General features: G+C 41.3%; 1 protein-coding gene across 2 annotated transcripts in view; it reads right to left on the reverse strand.

Annotated features, from left to right (window-relative positions):
* Nucleotides 1-16,397, reverse strand: part of kif16ba (kinesin family member 16Ba) — a 126,479-nt gene that overhangs the window by 95,010 nt on the left and 15,072 nt on the right. For both annotated transcript variants that reach the window (XM_078556474.1, XM_078556475.1), the window contains exons 5-9: nucleotides 15,450-15,547; nucleotides 13,424-13,533; nucleotides 3,556-3,698; nucleotides 1,514-1,682; nucleotides 1,238-1,369 (exon numbers count right to left, since the gene is read on the reverse strand). In XM_078556474.1, coding sequence (XP_078412600.1) covers nucleotides 1,238-1,369; nucleotides 1,514-1,682; nucleotides 3,556-3,698; nucleotides 13,424-13,533; nucleotides 15,450-15,547 — 652 coding nt within the window. The remainder of the gene's footprint in view (nucleotides 1-1,237; nucleotides 1,370-1,513; nucleotides 1,683-3,555; nucleotides 3,699-13,423; nucleotides 13,534-15,449; nucleotides 15,548-16,397) is intronic.

The following is a 16,397-nucleotide window of genomic DNA, read 5'->3' on the forward strand; positions in this document are numbered from 1 at the left end:
GTTAGTCGGACACATTTGCCTTCAACAAATCCATACTGGCTCTCCTTGATTAACCCATGCTTTTTCAAATGAAAGATAATTTTGTCCTGATAATGGGTACCAGTAAGTTCACCACCACTGATCTTAGTTTTCTGGTTTATCCCTCTCTCCTTCCTTGAATAGTGGTATATAAAATTAGCAACCCTCCATTCCTCCAGTACTAATCCTGCAACCAATGAGGACTGAAAAAAGTGCAACTAATGCCTTTGTTTCTTTCAGCAACATAGGATGCATTCTACCAGAACTAGGTGACTTACCAACTTCCAGTAATGATAATCTTTTTAATACGTCCTCACTATCTATTGTTACCCAGTCCATAACTTCTCTCCTCTTAAAGAAACTAAGATGCATCTGGAGTGATAAGAGGATCTAAACAAGGTATATTCTTTGATTATCCTTTTTTGAAGTGCTTTGGGACACTTTTCTATGCCAAAGGCACTGTATAAATGCAGACTACCGCTGTTATTAAAATGATATAGCTGAGATGAACCTATGAAATTATTTCAAGGCTACTCAAACTGGCAGGAAATGGGACTTAAATTAGTGAAAGGTGTTTAAAAAAAGTCATTACTCAAAAGGGCAATTGGAATATGCAACGTGGTAAGATGGTGGAGTCAAAGATGTTAAGGAAATTACATTTGTTGTTGAATGTTAAGCCCACTGGATTGGAATTTTAGGGACTAGCCTTAGCTTGTCTTTGGCTTTTTCTTGCTGCTTTACCATTGATGACAATATGTAGGGAAACAAGTTTTAAAAAGCTGTTGATCCTGGCAGAATAAGGTAGCCAAAGGAAAAAAAATGCGCAGGTTTAGAAATAAAATGTCTTTCAGTACAAGGGACTCCCACTACACTTCAGCAAGAATATATCCTTATTTTTAGCACTGTTTCTCTGACTCTCCATTCAGCATGGAGAGTCATCATATCTGGGCTACTCCTGTTCCAGGTTAGACCATTACAGCGAGTGGGTTCACAAACACAAGATGCTGATAGCTGGAACCAGTCTAAATCCTTCTTTGGAGGTACCTATGCCAAGCAAAATGGATATGAACAGAGTTCACAACCAACTGACTCTGGTCTTATTATTCATTATAATTATAATATAAAGCAAGCAGTGTTTGGGATAGTTAATAGGCATAATGATAAAATGAATATGTTGGGATTTGAAATTGCATGCATTATAAAAAAATTAAAACCTTACTGGCAATCATAATGGTTTTTGAGTTTCCACCAAGGCTGTCTTTCAATAGCCAAGTCAAAACGGAGTCTCTGTAAGGCACAAACACTTGTTTCTTCTTTGCTTGAGAATTTGACCTGTCCTGAGACAAGTCAGCTGTGAAAATAAAAAGCAGTTCAGTTCATCACTTTTGAAGAACCTCATAGAAATTCAAAGCCACGGCAGTCAGCTGTTTTTAATAGACATTAATTGTTTCTAAGATTATAAATGGTTCAAGAAAAATTTGAATAAAGGACTTACCCAAAGCAGAAATAACATTTCCCAGTGTGACTAAAGACTTGTTAATATTCCCTCCTTCTTTCAATCTTACACCAGTAGCACCTGTAGCATCTGCTCTTTCACTTCCTGCAAGATCGACCAAGTGGATCTTGCTAATGGTTTCACAAGGCATTTCAGCATCGAATTTGGCCTAGGATTTCAATTAAGAAAGAAACTCAGGGCCCACTGCAATGATTTTTTTCTGAAAGTAGTTGCTTTGTAGAAGCAGCATGAGAGATCAATTATTTATGCTTAGACATACAATGAGGCTATTTTCTTTTTAATTTTAAAATAAAAATATAAATGCAGCACCACAGTAAAAGTACAAGTGTGAAGAAAGCACAATGAAAATTGAAACCATTTTCCCTCACCCACATTTCACAATGGAGATCGAGATGTCTAAGGGGCCAGGGTCAAGTTGACTATTTTGGAAATTAATCAGGGCACAGGAGTTTAGTTGAGTACTAAATGAATGAGAAATGGTTAAAGTACTATCAGATATGAGGAAGCCTGTTAGCATGACATGGAATGCCTCCTTGAAGATTTAACTACTTCACAGAAAGGATACATGGAATGGATCGGCAAGGGAAATGGAGAGTGTTGACTCTTAAATTTGCTGTTAGAGGTTCTGGTAAGTACATTTTTAAAAACTGATAAGTATGGAGGTGTTGTAGGATTCCGAAAGCTCCTGGGCACTGGAACTATCCGGATGGACCTCAGTAGGCTTTTCCTCTTCATACATTCCTACGTATCAATATGTTGTAATTCTAAAAATTGTATTTTACTCCCTCGTGGGTTGATGTAATTTATAGTTTAAGTATTATATTTTCAATTACCTAGCAATATTTCACTATTTCATGGTGTTATTCTAACTGTAAATAAATCTATACATTTTTAGTCCGTACTCATTAGTCTGTTGCATGGCATTTTCTGCCATTTGAGGCAGTCGAGAGATCATGGGCATCCCATGCACTCTGCAATGGCCAACATTGTAATTAAAGGGTAATTATTAATCGGAGTCTGCAAAGCATATACAAAATCACAGACTTTAGTTTGTAGAAGGAACCACCTTTCGCCTGTGAAAACAATTTAAAAGTGTGAGAGAAGACTTACCCACAACAATAACATTTGGCATGCTATAAAGACCACGAAATTGAAACTAGCTATGCACAGAAACTAATCAGGGCAGCATTAAATTTTTTTGTCTTTTTAGCATCCTGCAAGTCTCTTCAGAGTTTTTAATAATATTAATTATTACATATTCTTCATTCACTAAGAACCTCTATTACAACATGTGCTTTATTTAGAGGCATTGGAAGAGGCAGCTGTTACACTGAATACCTGTCACTCGTATTTATAAAGTGCTAACATATAGAAGTGTCCTAAGGCATCTCAGAAATATGACTCAATTTTGTCATGCACAGGAGTGAAAGAACAGAACATTCTTTGAAAAATCTATGTAAAGTATGGTAGAATAGGTCAGTGTTGTGCAGTAATTTGGTGAATAACAACAGCACTTGGACCTGGCATTTTTTATTTTTAAACACAGGGAAGAACAAATATGTCCCTTCATGACAATTTCAAAAATTCTTAACCAAATGCAAACTTTGCAGTTTTAAATGGCGCTGGAGGATTTAAGATTAAAACAATAGATTTAGTAAGATCTGAAAGGGTGCCTCAAACTGCAAAGACTGAAGACTGTTTTGAAGTACAGCCTCATAACTTAACATTGGCTATTACAATTAAATTTTGTTGAAAGTTGCCCTTCACCAAAATGTACAATGAGCAACTGGGCGAGTTCAGATTACAGTTTGCCCTCGAGGCAATTCCAGCAACTGTCACGTGTGCAATACTAATTACTACAGAGCACGATTGAAATGCTTTTGCCTTCCAACTTCATTAATGAAATCTACAGTACTTAGCTCTCGTTAATGTCTCAAGAGTAACGACTGACAGTTATGCCTTCAGGCTGACAAGATACTTGACAAAACTGAACCCATTAAGGTTGTTTTCAGGACACTCACTTGAGTGAAGTTGATGGTGAAAATGGCATGGGAACGACTGCTGACATCATTCATCCCTGTAGCAGCAGTAGTTCTATTGATGTTTCCAGCTTCCATGAGTTCTTCCACATCGCTGTAATTCTGCACCAAGTGTTTTGATAAATCTAAAACGCATTAGATAAGGATGTTTAAAAATCTTCTCTCAAATCCACATTTATTTTATAAGCTGACGGGTAATGAACCCAGTTTTCTCATTACTGATTGAGCTCCTTGTACGGAATGGGGCAGGTCAAACGCATTAGCAAGAATCATAGAATGATACTGTGCAGGCAGCCATTAGACCCATTGTACCAGTGTCAGCTTTTTGAAAGAACGTTCTGGTTAGTTACACTACCCTGCTTAGTTACACTACCTTGTTCTTTACCCATAGTGCTGCAAATTATTCCTTTTCAAGGATATATCCAATTCCCCTTTGAAAGTTACTATTGAATCTACTCCCACCACCCCTTTCAGGCACAACAACTCACTACATCAAAATTTCCTCATCTTGCCTCTGGTTCTTTTGCCAATTACCTTAAATATCGACTCTCTTGTCAGTGGAAACGGCTTCTCCTTATTTATTTTATGATGAATGCATTACAGTGACATTTTAAACCTAATCTATTTGAGCAACAACAGCCAACTGATGAGCATCTCATGTAGGGTTGCCTATATCAGTAGTAATACTCAGTGCCTCACTATTAAACTATTTCTAATTAAAATACTGGGATATATCCCCATGGAATTGCTCAGCATAAGTCAATGCTTTATAAGAACTGAAACTTTATATTATAGAGCCCACAAGTATTATGTTGTTGTAGTTGAAGCTAAATTCCTTTGCAGTGATCAAATTTAAATTTCTATTTCGATCAGGTCAGTGTTAGTTGCTGGTTCTCTTTCCATTTCTCATAAGGGCAGTCAGGAATCAGACTTCTTTTGACTTTTTAAGTGCGACAGGAAATGTTATGATTGCTCGTGGTAACAGTTTGATATGGCGAGGAGAGCTTAATAGGAAATGCACCATCAATTATTCTGCTGATATGGCGAGGTTGCATCTAAAGACCATAAAGTGAAAGTCACAACACATTAGAGTTCATCTCTGGTCATTCAGAGATCAATTGAACATTGGAGGGTGCTGGCCAGTTTCAGGCTGCAGCTTTTTGCAAGTTTCTCTTTCAAAACTTATATTTTAAACATTCTGGTATGTTCCAGCTGGTTTTGAAATCATTTGGAAAAGCAAACCGAATTACTACTTGAGTCCAAGTAAAGAGATGCTTTGATTGCTGTAGAGATTACTTGAGAACACCATACTGACAGATACTGGAGATTGCCTACAGTGCACAAGCTTAGTCTGTAGCATGCTGGGAATAAAGTGTAGTTGATAACTCTCCAACTGAGAAACTAATTGCTCTGAGAAGAATATTAATGCAAACCCCAGGCCTTCAGAAAGGTTCAGACCTCTGAGTAAAAACACCAATGAAAGGATAGAAAATGCACGAAAAAGGATTTTATAGATAAGTTTTGTTATGTCAATATTAATTATGTAATCTCCTATGCTTTTGCTATGTTATAAACCTCAGTGGTATTTAACAAACTGAAGAAAAAAAAGTGGGCAGTTAAAAATATTTTTTGTATAATTTGATTGCTTGAGTTTCTGCTCTTACAGTGATAGACTTTACTTGCTGTTCATATTTTATCTGTTCATTTGAGATTTCCCATCGACAGCAGGACAACATTCAGGCTTGCACAGAGAAGTCTCACATAACATTTGCATAAGTGTCAAGATCTCCAACATTTAAAAGTCTAATCACCTCCTCCAACCTTCAACAGTAGAGCCACTGTCAACAATATGTGGGCAGGCTTGGCACCATTGATCACGAGTTCAGCAAGACCAGCCATATCAACACCGTGGCTACAAGAGCATGGTAAACTGGGTACTCTGCAACAAGTGGTTCACTTCCTGGTCCCTAAAAGCCTCTCCACAAAATACAAGTGTAACTCAGAAGTATGATGGATTACTGAATGATCGCAGCCACAGCTCTTAAGAAGCTCAGTACCATCCAAGTCAAATTGGTTTGCTTGCCTGGCACTCCTGCCACTGAAATCAATAGCCAGCTCCTCTTCCCTGGCACACCGCGACTACAGTACATACCATACACAGCAGCAACTCACTAATGTCAGCACTGTCTTGCCTTGCAACCTTTATCACCGAGGAGAGAAACAGTAATGTAGCAGGAATATTATCGTCTTTGTGTCACAAACCATCATGGCCTGGACATAGATCGTTCTTTCTTTAGTGTCACTGGGTCAATATTCTTCAAATCCCTACCAAACATCACTTTGGGGTGTGCTAACACTATAACGCTGTCGCAGTTCAAGAAAGTGTCCCACCAGCAGTTTTTCTGGGCAACTGGTAATGAGACAAAAATGGTCTTGACAGCATTGTCACATCCTGCGAACTAATTAAAAATAGCTTTTGCTTTGTTGTTATATTATAAATACGAAGCTTGGACTAATTGAAAAGTGCAAAGCCAAAGTCCAACCCAAATCAAAGTCCATGATGTCAAGGTGTAATTCAGAAAGTGGCCTTTCGACTACCAGTTAAGGGGCATGCGAGGAGACAGGTGACTATGCCAGAGTGAGACGGAGACCGAGTGAGTAGCAAATTAGGGTCATGTGGGAATTCAGTGCATGGGGAAAAGAGATGTGGTATATATAAGAATTATTCTAAGTCGGGAACAGGAGCACCTCAGCCGAGTTTGGGGGTGAAAAAAAATCACAGGAAAACCGTAAGTTCATTAGTTGGTAAGAAACTGCTGTTAGGGAACATCTTTAAATAGCCGCTAATTAGAAAAGCGTACCTTTTTAAAAAGAAGTAGCTACTTGGATTTTAGTAAGAAACACTAGGAATAAAGGGGAAGTTAGGGCCAGTGACCCCTGTAAAGTATTATAAGTTAACCAAAGTAAAATAAAGTAAAATAAAGTTAACATAAGGAAAGTAAAGGCGTGGCAGGGCAGCTCGGTCATGTGGAATGTGTGTCCTGTAATATGTGGGAAGTCATGGACATTACTGGTGACCTAGACAACCACATGTGCAGGAAGTGCTGCCACCTGCAGAAACTTGAGCTCCGGGTTTCGAAGCTCGGGCGGCGGCTGGAGTCACTGTGGCACATCCGCAAGGCTGAGAGCTACATAGCTAGCACACTCAGAGACATGGTCACACTGCAGGTTAGGAGCATGGAGGCAGAAAGGGAATGCGTGACCACCAGGCAATCCCAGAGCGCCAGGCGGGTAGTGCAGGAGTCTCAGGGGGTCCCACTCGCTAATTGGTTTTCTGTTTTGGATACTGGTGAAGACGTTGGCTCTTCAGAGGAGTGCAGTCAGAGCCAAGTTTCTGGCACCATGAGCAGCTCGACTGTACAGGAGTGGGGGCAGAAGAAAGGAGGAGCAAAAGTGATAAGGGATTCGTTAGTTAGGGGAACAGGCAGGTGTTTCTGCCACTGTAGGCGTGACACCAGGATGGTATGTTGCCTCCTTGGTGCCAGAGTCAAGGATGTCACCGAGTAGCTGCAAGATATTCTTCTGGGGAGGGGGGGGATGGACTGCCAGAGGTCGTGGTCCACGTTGGTACCAATGACTTAGGCTAGAAGGGGGATGTGGTCCTGCAGACAGAATTTAGGGAACTAGGTAGAAAATTAGCAAGCAGGACCTCAAAAGTAATAAACTTTGGATTACTTCCAGTGCCATGTGCAAGTGAGGACAGAAATAGGAGGATAAGGCAGGTGAATGCGTGGCTGGAAAGATGGTGCAGGAGGGAGGGCTTTAGATTCCTGGGTCTGGCTCTGGGGGAAGATGGCACCTGTACAAGGCAGATGGGTTGCAACTGGACAGAGCTGGACTGAGTTCCTTGCAGAGGGTTTTGCTATTGCTGTTGGGGGGGACTTTAAACTAACTCGGCGGGGATGTGGGAACCAGGAGGGAATATTAGAGAGTAATACCAAGGTGCACAAAATGCTGGGAGACACAGATAACACTAGAATAGAGAATAGTAAGTTGATAGGTGGAGTTGAAGTAAGGGAGAAAGTAACTACGCTAAATCAGGGTTGTACTACATGTATGTGAATGCATGGAATATAGTAAATAAGACTGGTGAGTTACAGGTGCAGATTACCATGCAGAATTATAATGCTGTGGTGAGAAGAGAGACCTGGCTCAAGGAAGGGCAGGACTGGGTGTTAAATATTCCTGCGTACAGGGTGTTCAAAGATAGGGCAGGAAGAAAAGAAGGAAGGGTGTCCATAATGGTTAAGGAGAGCATTGCATTGCTGGAGAAAGAGGATGTCTCAGAGGGTTCAAGGACAGAATCAGTTTGGCTAGAGCTAAGGGACAAAATGAGTGCAATTACATTGCTTGGTGTAGTCTATAGGCCACCAACCAGTGGGAAGATGTAGAGGAACAAACCTGCAGGAAAATTACAGAGAGGTGCAAACATTATACAGTAGTTATAATCGGGGACTTTAATTACCCAAATATAGACTGGGCTAGCGATAGTGTAAAGGGTAGAGAGGGGAAAGAGTTCCTAGAATATGTTCAGGAGAATTTTCTGCAGCAGTATGTTTCAAGTTCAACAAGAAAGGAGGCATTGCTAGACCTGGTTCTTGGAAATGACGTGGGCTAAGTAGATCAATTGTCAATGGGGGGAACATTTAGGAGATAGTGATCATTGCGTCATAAGGTTTAGGATGATGGTAGAAAAGGACAATGGGCAATCCAGAGTAAGAATAATTAACTGGGGGACAGATGACTTCAATGGGGCAAGAACAGAGCTGGGCCAGATCAACTGGAACCAAAGGTTGACGGGAAAAATTGTAGCTGAACAATGGGCTACCTTCAAAGAAGAAACAGTTCAAGGTATATTCCCTCAAAAGGGAAAGGTAGCGCGAACAAATCCAGAGCTCCCTGGCTGAAAAAGGGGATCGAAATTAAGATAAAGATGAAAAAGTATGCTTATGACAGATGTCAGGTAGAAAGTACTATTGAGAACCAAGAGAATACAGAAGGTTCAAAGGGGAGGTGAAGAAGCAAATAAGATAAGCAAAGAGTGATTCTGAGAACAGGCTGGCAGCCAACAAAGGGGAATCCAAAATTCTTCTATAAGCACATAAATAGTAAAAGGATGGTAAAAGCAAGAGTAGGGCTTAGGGACCAAAAAGGGGATTTACACATGGAGGCAGGGGGCATGCTGAGGTGCTAAATGAATACTTTACATCTGTCTTTACCAAGGAAGCAGATGCTACCCAGGCCATGGAGACAGAGAAGGAAACTCTGTCACTAGAAGGGTTCAAAATTGATAAGGAGGTGGTATTGGATAAACCGTCGATACTTAAAGTCAACAAGGCACCAGGACCAAATGAGATGCATCCAAGGATTCTAAAGGAAGTGAGTGTGGAAATTGCAGGGGCACTGGCCATAATCTTTCAGTCTTCCCTAGACTCAGGGGAAGTGCCAGAGGACTAGAGAATAGCAAACAACGCACCCTTGTTCAAAAAATGTTGCAAAGATAAGCCTAGCAATTAGAAACCAGTCAGTTTAACTTCGGTAGTGGGGAAGCATCTAGAAACAATTATTCAGGTTGGAATTAATAGTCACATGGAAAAATATGAGTTGATTAGGAAGAGCCAGCATGGATTTCTTAAGGGGAAATCATTTTTAACTAACTTACTGGAGCTTTTTGAAAAGATACAGAGAAAGGTGGTGAGGGTAATGTTGTTGATGTGGTGTACATGGACTTTCAAAAGGCATTTGATACAATACTGCACAACAGACTTATGAGAAAAGTTATAGCTCATGGAATAAAGGGGACTGTAGCAACGTGATATGCACCTAGCTGAGTAATAGGAAACAGAGAGTAATGGTATATGGATATTTTTCAGGCTGGAGGAAGGTTTGTCTTGGAGTTCCTCAGGGGTTGGTATTGGGGCCCTTGCTTTTCCTGATATATGTTAATGATTTAGATCTTGGTTTGCAGGGGGCAATTTCAAAGTTTGCAGGTGATACAAAACTTGGAAGCATTGTAAACTGTGAGGACGACAGTTTAGAACTTCAAAAGGACATTGACGAGTTGGTGGAGCAGGCAGATAAATGGCAGATGAAGTTCAATGCAGAGAAGTGTGAGGTGATTCATTTTGGTAAGAAGAACATGGAGAGATAATATAAAATAAGAGTACAACTCTAAAGGGTGTGCAGGAGCAGAGGGACCTGGGTGTACGTGTGCATAAGTCATTAAAGGTGGCAGGACAGGTGGAGAGAGCAGTTAATAATGCATACATTATCCTAGGCTTTGTTAATAGGGGCATAGAGTACTAAAGCAAGGAGGTTACGCTGAACTTGTAAAGGACACTAGTTAGACCTCAGCTGGAGTATCGTGTACAGTTCTGGGCACCATGGTAGGATGCAAACGCACTGGAGTGCAGAAGAGGTTTACAAAAAAATGGTTCCGGGGCTAAGAAACTTCTGCTATGAAGATAGATTGGAGAAGTTGGGACTGCTCTCCTTGGAGGGGGGAAGGCCAAGAGAAGAATTGAAAATTCATGAGGGGGTTGGACAGAGTAAATAGGGAGAAACTGTTCCTGCTCATAAAAGGATTGAGAATGAGAGGGCACAGATTTAAAGTGATTTGCAAAAGCAGCAAATGCGATGTGAGAAAAAACCATTTCACACAGCAAGTGGTTCGAGTCTGGAATGCACTGTCTGGAAGTGTGGTGGAGGCAGGTTCAATCGAGGCATTCAAGAGAGCATTAGATGATTATTCAAATAGAAACAATGTGCAGGGCATGGGGAAAAGGCAGAAGAATGGCAGTCATAATGCTCATTTGGAGAGCCGGCGCAGATATGATGGGCTGAATGGCTTCTATCTGCACTGCAACAATTCTGTGTTTCTGTGAAGTGCAATGACAGTCTGCACAATTCACTTGCTTTACTATCAACTGCTACATCTTCTTTCCATTGCTGAAAAGAGAGACATGTTGCCAAAGCTTTTTGTCTTGCATTCAGCAGGATAAACACAAGAATGCCAAATTTCAAACAATCACAATAATTTGTACTACAGGACAAAATAATGTGGATTGGTTGGCAAGTTGACTCTGATTGGCTGAGGTGCTGCCATGGAGGAAGCAACAGAGAACTATAGGCCCCCTATGCCTTGGGTGATTCAAAAAATACTCAAGGCCTGAACATATTCCTTTTGTTTGCAGAGAACAGTTCCCTGCGTATGAATGGATGTTGCTTCTAGCGAGTGCAAATCAACCACTTTACAAGCTCGACTGCTTATAATTCCAACTGGTTGTCAGTGTAGCTATTAGCATACTCATTGTTCAGCGAGTAGCTATTAGCACACATATTGTTCAGAGAGTACTGCCCTAACCTCCTTTCTCTTCTCCCTCCTCACAACCGAGGAATGGACCTCTCTCACAATTCCACATCCCAGTATCCCTCCCCTCCATAGCACATGTTCATCCCCTGCTTCCCTACTACCCAACTCAAATTTGCTGACCACTTGCTCTTTCCCTTCCTCCTGAGTACCCTTGTTCTGCCTACATCCAACCTCCAAAAAAGAGAGTTTGGAGATGAAAATAATGCACATAGGTAAAGAAATATATAATCAAAAATTCTGACTGAATAGTTTTGATGGAGAAAAAACAGACAGGGTCTTTGCATTAAATCCTCAAAATGTTGGTAAAAATTTTGAAATATTATACAACAGGAGCGGGATTTGGATTGTTCTCTTATCCAAAATCAAAAATCCTAATAATATTGTGCTTTACATAGCATAACACCCATTTCATATCAAAACACCTTATGCTGCTTCGTAACAGCATTGGACATCCACTAAAATGAAGTGCAGGAATTCCCCTCCCACACATTCCCTCTTATTTGTTCAAATCACTTATCTAAGCTTGAAAAGGCTGATAACCTTAAGTTAACGCTAATGCGGCTGTATATTAGTCACTTCCTCCTGGTCACTCTTAATATGGGAAGTCAGCAACATCAATTCCAGATTAAATAATGCACCAGATATCCAACGCTGCAATGCTTTTACACCATAGTCAGAGGTGGCAGCATAGCGGTATTGTTACTGGACTAGTATTTCAGAGACCAAGGGTATTGCTCAGGGGACCTGGGTTTGAATCCAGGTCCCCAGAGCATCACGGCAGATGGTGAAATTTGAATTAATTAAAAATATGGAATTAAAAGCTTGATGACGACCATGAAACCATTGTCGATTGTGGTAAAAACCCATCTGGTTCGCTAACGTCCTTCAGGGAAGAAAATCTGCTGTCCTTACCTGGTCTGGCCTACATGTGACTCCAGACCCACAGCAATGTGGTTGACTTTTAACTGCCCTCTGAACAAAGGCAATTAGGGATGGACAATAAATGCTGGCCTAGCCAGCGACACCCACGTCCCATGAACGATTAAAAATATATACTTTTATTAAGCAGAATGTGGAGTAAAAGGAAGAGGGAGACAGAGAAATATTCTTGTGCATCATCCCAACACATTACATCACAAGGCAAAGCTAAACTTGAGCCCTTGACCTTCACAAAGAAGCTTCGAATCTCCACTTGGCACCTCCACTGCTCATCCAAGCAAGAACTGAAACTCAGGGTATGACTTGCAGGCGTAGATTTGCATCCCAAAGAACGGGCACACTGAAATTACGGGAATCACTCTAATCAGCAGTCATCCTTATTGAATAGCAAAGTTTAACTTGTATGCAAGAGGTCATGTGTGGGTTTGTAGAGTCTAAGACAAGCGTTAACGCCTAAAATGGATTTTTTTTTTCTTAATCGCAATTACTATTCCTATGTCAAAAGCCATGTATGAGTTTTGGTCCTTATTTCTTAACTCATGGCACTCCATTTTCTTAGGGAAAGATGTCAACTTAAAGTTCAGACTTTAAACTTTATGGGCTGAATATTCCCCCCATTAGGGGGGTTGTGCGGGGGAGGGCACGAACCCGATTGGCGCCCCTGATCGGGGACGTGCTGCCATTTTGCGTGGGTGGGCCAATTAAGGCCTGCCCAGCGTGACGCTTGCCCGGAAGCGCTGAACGCTCCCTGTGGGGGTGGGGGTTCCCTGAGTCGTTCCCTGCGCTCTTTTGCGCATGCGCACGGAAGAGCACAGAGATTTCCCTGAGGCACAGAGTTTTGACTTGTGTAAATTTAAATAAAGGGAAATAAAAACTTTTAAAACGTGTCCCCTCATGTGACACTGTCACATGAGCTGGGACATGTGAAAGAATTATTTTAAACATTTTTATTGTCTTTTAAAACACTTCATGAAACCTCATCCTGCCCATGAATGAGGTTTGATGAAAAATGCGAAGGCCGCCTGGGCTTTTCCCCTGACCGTCAACCTTAAGGTTGGATAGGCAGCTCAGCTAATTGAATTAATTACTATTTAAATGGCCTTAAAAGGCCTTTGACAGCTCAGTAGGCGCGCAGCCAACTTGGCTGCGCACCCGCCGCACTGAAAATCTAAATGATGCGCGGTGACATCGAGATGCACGCCCGACGTCACCACATGTAATTTTACACGTCGGCGAGCAGGCCCCGCCCCCGCTTGCTGACCGGAGAATTCTGCCCTATATGTAGTTAATACATTATGCATTACATTGTATAACACACTTAACGTCATAAAAGGCAAACTGATTCTCTTGTACCTATCAATTTAGATCAGCAATTTTTTTTTAAAAGGAGGTTCAAGTGTTCCCATTTGAGTCAAAACACTCGTAATCCAGGACTAATGTATCCCAAGGTGGAATTTCCCATTACAGAAATATTCTTACCCTCTACATATGGACCTTCCTTTGGATGTTCCCTTACTCTTAAATTGTACGTTTTGGTTGACTTTCTCCTGAGCAGATCCCGTACTCGTTCGTTATAAATCTCCAGGTAACTGTTTTGTGAAAAAAAAAGGTTTCTTTAATACCTATGCATGTTACAAATTAAATTCTGCACACCCCAGGCCAGCAGAGGATCCTTTCAGATCCATTCCTCTGCCTGTCGTATCTGCTCTTGTGGCTTGTGGGCTCTCAGGGCCCACAAAGTAATACAATTCATTACTAGCACTGATTGAGAACGAATACCAAGCAAGGAAAACAAAGATAAGGAAATTATGAGACTGAAGAAATGGGTTTTGAGAAAGAAAGAATTTGCATTTAGAAAGCCTTTTATGGCCTCTGGACATCACTAAGTGCGTTACAGCCAATGAATTACCTTTTGAAGTGCAAACACTCTTGTAATGTTTGGAAACACAGTAGCCAGTATGATCACAGCAAGCTCACAGAAACAACAGAGATTAAAAAAGATCACCTCGTCATTTGTGATGTTGGTTGAGAAATAAATGGTAGTCCAGAACACCAGGAAAGCTCTCCTGTTCTTCTGAATTGTGCCACAGGATCTTTTACATTAACTCGAGAGAAGAGACTGCAGTTGATTTTGGTTGATTTGGCACTCCAACAGTGCAGCACTCCCTTGGGACTGCACCGAAGCATAAACCTAGATTATGTGCTCAAGTCTTTGGAGCAGGGAGAAAAGCCACAGCTATCCAATTCAGAGGAGACTGCTACCACTGAGTCAAGGCTGACACTTAATCTTTTTCTTTTAAATAAAAAGGTGGCAAGAGAGGTGGAGAGGCAAAGTAGTTCAGTGAGAGTGTTCCAGAGGGCAGGAATGATACAATTGAAACTTCACATGCCAATGGTGGCACAAAGTGAGGGAGGGAAGAATAGAAGACCACAGTCAGAGGAGCAGAGCATTTGGGAAGGGTTACAAGCTGGAAGAGCTTCCAGAGATACGGTGGAGCAAGGGCATGGAAGGATTTATAGGCAAGAACAACAATTTATATTTTACGTGTATCTTGATGGATAGAGAACTGATGGGGATCATCAAAGAACGAGACCTAGGCCAGGATTTTACGACCCCTCCTGCCAGGCGGGATATTACAGTCTGCCGAACTGAATGGAGATTTAAATGGCTCGCTGAGCCACCGGGGTTTGGGGGGGAGACATGCTGTGGCGGGGCTGTAAAATCCTGGCCATAGTGTGGGACAGAGTACAAACAGTAGAGATTTGGACAAGCTGAACTTCACGATGGGAGGCCAATGAGGGGGCACTGAAAATTCCAACTCCAGAAGTTGAAGAGTACATCTAGGCATTTAGGTGAAACTAAACAGCGTTGGTGATAGATAGCATATAGGATTTAAAACTCAGCTCAGCTAGAGATCAAATGTAACTCCAAGATTTCCTTGTTCCATTCTACCTGTTGGGACATTACTGCATTAATTCAAGAGCAGGATATTCTTTTCAAAAGCCAAAATAGCCTTTTGATATTCAAAGAGTCAGCTCCTTTCTGAATAATGGAGCACTTTTGTAAAATAGGCATGTTTTCTACTGTAAAACATAAAAGTCCTTCATGTTGCAACAAAATCTAATCAAACATGTAACAATATATAGCCTTATTTTGGATTTCTTTCTTTCAAAAATATTATTTGGGATTTATTTTTGTGCTGATTAAATTGTTCAATAGTGGGGTTGAAAATGGAAACTAGTTCAATTTTTGGGCACACTTCTTGGACCGTCTCAGCATCAGACATTTCCATCTACAGTACCAGGTGAATCTGCTCCCCAACAATTGGCCTCACATTTCCAATAGCCAACCTGATGACTTCTTATGATAAATTCAAAGGGCATGTTGCACTGAACCTTCTAATTCTCAGTGAGGTGTCAGTCAACACATGAGCCAGGAACCGGCGTATAATGGAGAAGTCTGAAGAGACGGAGCTAACAAAGCAAAAACACTCCAGCTTCCTACCTTACTTCTGTGCGAAATGAAGCTTCATCCCACCTAGATTTCCCTGCAATTCTGCCATATAGCCCTTGACAAATTCGAGGTATCAGGCCTACATCATCCTAAAATAGAATAAGGGATAGATTGTCCATGATCCAGAAAAGAAAAAGAGATGTCAAAGACAAGTTTACCTTCTGGTGTATTCAATTAAGCTTTCCTGCTGTCGTTAATGCAAACCTTAAAATAAAAGGCCATCAAAATAACAGCTCCATTAGTGAAACATCGGTGTGGACCCAAAAATTTCTAAGCCACTGGCTGAGTTCTGGGGCAGAGAAATCTCTAAAGCTGAAATGGGCATCAGCTAAACCAAACTGGTGCCAATGTCATCCCTGAGCAGGTAAATAAAGCAGCGTGGGAAGAGGTAAATTAATAAGGCAGAGACAAGAAGCAAATATTAGAGCCTATGGGGAGGGAGCAAGGTTAACTGCAGGAGAAATAAAGCAGTCCAAAATAGGCAACCCTAGTGACAGTGTGGAAATAATTTAGGAAGCGAGTGAAAGTCATTGTAGTCCCAGAGGACCATAGACTGCTCTCTCATTAGAGAGAGGCAACTGGTGATGAGTTTAACCTGAGGGTCACCACACCTCAGGCGAGGGGTGAGGTTGAGAAGGGTGATGATGATCATGATCATGGATGACCTCAGCCAGTACGGGAATTGAACCCACGCTGCTGGTGTCACTCTGCATCACAAACCAGCCGTCCAGCCAACTGAGTTGGAGTTAGCTCAAGGAGAAAGAACAAAAGACTAAGAAAACAAATAGAAGGGAAGAGAGCGCCTGAAGAGTATGAGTGTATCAGGATATACAAAGCACTGATAAAACAAATCAAATTAGAACGGAGGGACCTGATGCTCTGCCAGCAGTTGGGGTGAGATGAGGTCATAAATAGTCTCAGTGACAAAATTTCCAGAAA

The sequence above is a fragment of the Cetorhinus maximus genome, chromosome 14 (assembly GCF_964194155.1).
Source record: "Cetorhinus maximus chromosome 14, sCetMax3.hap1.1, whole genome shotgun sequence".
In the NCBI taxonomy this organism is placed as follows: domain Eukaryota; kingdom Metazoa; phylum Chordata; class Chondrichthyes; order Lamniformes; family Cetorhinidae; genus Cetorhinus; species Cetorhinus maximus.